This window comes from Papaver somniferum, chromosome 9 (genome assembly GCF_003573695.1).
Source record: "Papaver somniferum cultivar HN1 chromosome 9, ASM357369v1, whole genome shotgun sequence".
Taxonomy (NCBI): Eukaryota; Viridiplantae; Streptophyta; class Magnoliopsida; order Ranunculales; family Papaveraceae; genus Papaver; species Papaver somniferum.
In genome coordinates, this window is record NC_039366.1 from 147,736,370 (window position 1) to 147,738,604 (window position 2,235).

The 2,235-nt window shown below is 34.4% G+C and overlaps 1 protein-coding gene across 1 annotated transcript; it reads right to left on the reverse strand.

Moving 5' to 3' along the window:
* Positions 1 to 528: 528 nt before the first annotated feature.
* On the reverse strand, positions 529 to 1,679 carry LOC113312692. Its single transcript, XM_026561430.1, has 2 exons — positions 1,529 to 1,679; positions 529 to 884 (listed from the first exon to the last, which is right to left on the reverse strand). The coding sequence occupies exons 1-2, from the start codon at positions 1,677 to 1,679 to the stop codon at positions 529 to 531; spliced, it is 507 nt and encodes a 168-aa protein (XP_026417215.1).
* Between the last annotated feature and the right edge of the window lie 556 nt (positions 1,680 to 2,235).

The window sequence follows — 2,235 nt, forward strand, 5'->3', positions numbered from 1 at the left end:
CAGTATCATTTTCTTCTCGTTAATTTTTTCAATAATTCTCGGAAAAGTATTTGGATGACAATTCACATTAGACTTTATCCAACTGGGAACATCGGATCTTGTCTTTGTCTCTACAAGGTTAACCTTTTGAAAATCATTACAATTGTGAAAAGCATTTGTAGAACATTTACAGGCAAAACTCGGTTTATTACAACACTGATTCCTTTGCCTAAAGGTTGAATATTGACAACCCGAGTGTCAATAGTATTAGTCTTAACATATAGCACATTAACTAATAATCCTTTTCTAGAGGATATGCTTTAATTGCTGGTAATTAAAACTTTTTTTTGCTTGATAGTAAAACTTTGATTAATCCAAAAAAAGTTACAAGAAAACAACACAAGCCAAGTTATAAATCTAGGCTAAAAAAACAAAAACATGCCTTTTTATTTAGGCATACACTTGCAAAGAATTAGTAAAATCTAAAATAAGGAAAAAAAGGAATTCCAGTTTTAGAAGGAATGAAGGCTTTTCATTATAAACAATGTATTATCCTTTATTCATACTTGCGCCTCTCCTTGCCAATGAGTCTGCAGAGAAGTTGACTTCTCTGAAACTATGAGTAAATGACCACTGTAACTTGGTGCATATGTTCTTCCATCTAGTTATAGCCAACCAAGGAAGTTTACCTGTTTTGAAGTCTGTTATAGCTGCACTTAAATCAGTCTTAAAACAGACATTGAAAATCTTTTTTGATATAGCCCACTCTCCTGCAGATAAGACTGCCATCACCTCAGCCAAAAAATTTGTTGCAATTCCCAAACGACCTGTAGCAGCCCCAATAACTTCTCCCTCCATGTCTCTACCAATAAAACCAAAACCAGCAGGACCAGGGTTCCCCCTTGCTGCACCATCACATCATAATAAAATTTGATTGAATTGGGGGAGATAGAAGTAACATTCCTTCACTTGTGTGATTCTTACTTTTCTGCACTTCATATTAAAAGCTTTTATAATTTACAGGGCATAAGAAGTATTCCACATACAACATTTCATTCTAATATCACTATCATAGGTGAACTTCAGTATTATTTTTTTAATTTTCTCTGCAGTGAAATCTCGCTCTTCATAGACTACTCTGTTTCTTAAAGCCCGTATTTCTTTCATTGTGATTAATAAAGCATTCATCCAAGTTTCTTTTATGGCAGGGCTTTTGGACTTTGCAAAGCAGATGATATCTTCTAGTCAAGTAGGATTCAAGAAATGAAAGCTACCACCTAACCATTTCCATATTAACTAACTGAAGTTACAGTACCATAGTATGTGTTCGAAAGTTTCCTCACTTTGTTTACAGAATGGGCACCTTGAAGCCATTTGGAAATTCCTTTTTTTTTCATAATATCATCAGATGGTACTACTCTTCTAATAATTTTCCAAACATTACTAGAAATATTGGGATGTATATTGGGGTGCGAAATCTTCCTTGTCCACTGTAATTTTGGGTATTTTGTCCTAATTGTTTCACAAGCAGTAGCAATTGAGAATTTACATGTAGCAGAGTCCGTACATATTATCCTATATCCATGATTTTCCACCACTAGAAGTTCATTAGAACCAAAGAAATTTGAGAAAGCTGGTGGTATTACCCATTCACCATTTTTTAAGAATTCTGCAACTTTGATGTTTGGGTTGTTCCTCATAAATTCATAATATGGATATATTTCATTCAGGGGTCTTTCCTTTATCCAAGTGTCATACCAAACTGATATGTTGTGACCATTTCCAACCAGCCATCTTGAGTTATTATTGACTTCAGGTAAGACCAATTTAATACCAGGCCATATAGAGGATTTTTTATAATATGTTATCCACTCTCCATTATCATCTTGAAACTTTGATATGAAGTATTTAGCTCATTCCTCTTCACCATTTTGTATTTTCCAGCATAATTTCATAGGAGAGCTTTATTAATAACTTCTAGCCTCTTGATACCTAATCCACCTTCAGATAGAGGAGCGCATACTTTGTCCCACTTCAAAGTTATAGTTTTCCTTGCATTAGGATCTCCAGACCATAAGAAATTTCTTATTATATTATCACACTCCTTCAAGATACTAGCTGGCCATTTATACACTGACATACTATAGATGGGAATGTTACATAGAACAAATTTCACCAAGATCAACCTCTCCTGAAAGGATAATAACTTTCCCTTCCATCCTGTCAGCTTGTCTTGAAGATATTCCACAAACCCCC

Bases quoted from the DNA above. Each gene is read 5' to 3' on its own strand.
- LOC113312692 (XM_026561430.1), bottom strand. From the start codon at position 1,679: ATGAGGAACAACCCAAACATCAAAGTTGCAGAATTCTTAAAAAATGGT. The intron at 885-1,528 runs GTAAATTCTCAA...GTGATGGTGCAG, and splicing joins ATGTACGGACTCTGCTACAT to CAAGGGGGAACCCTGGTCCT.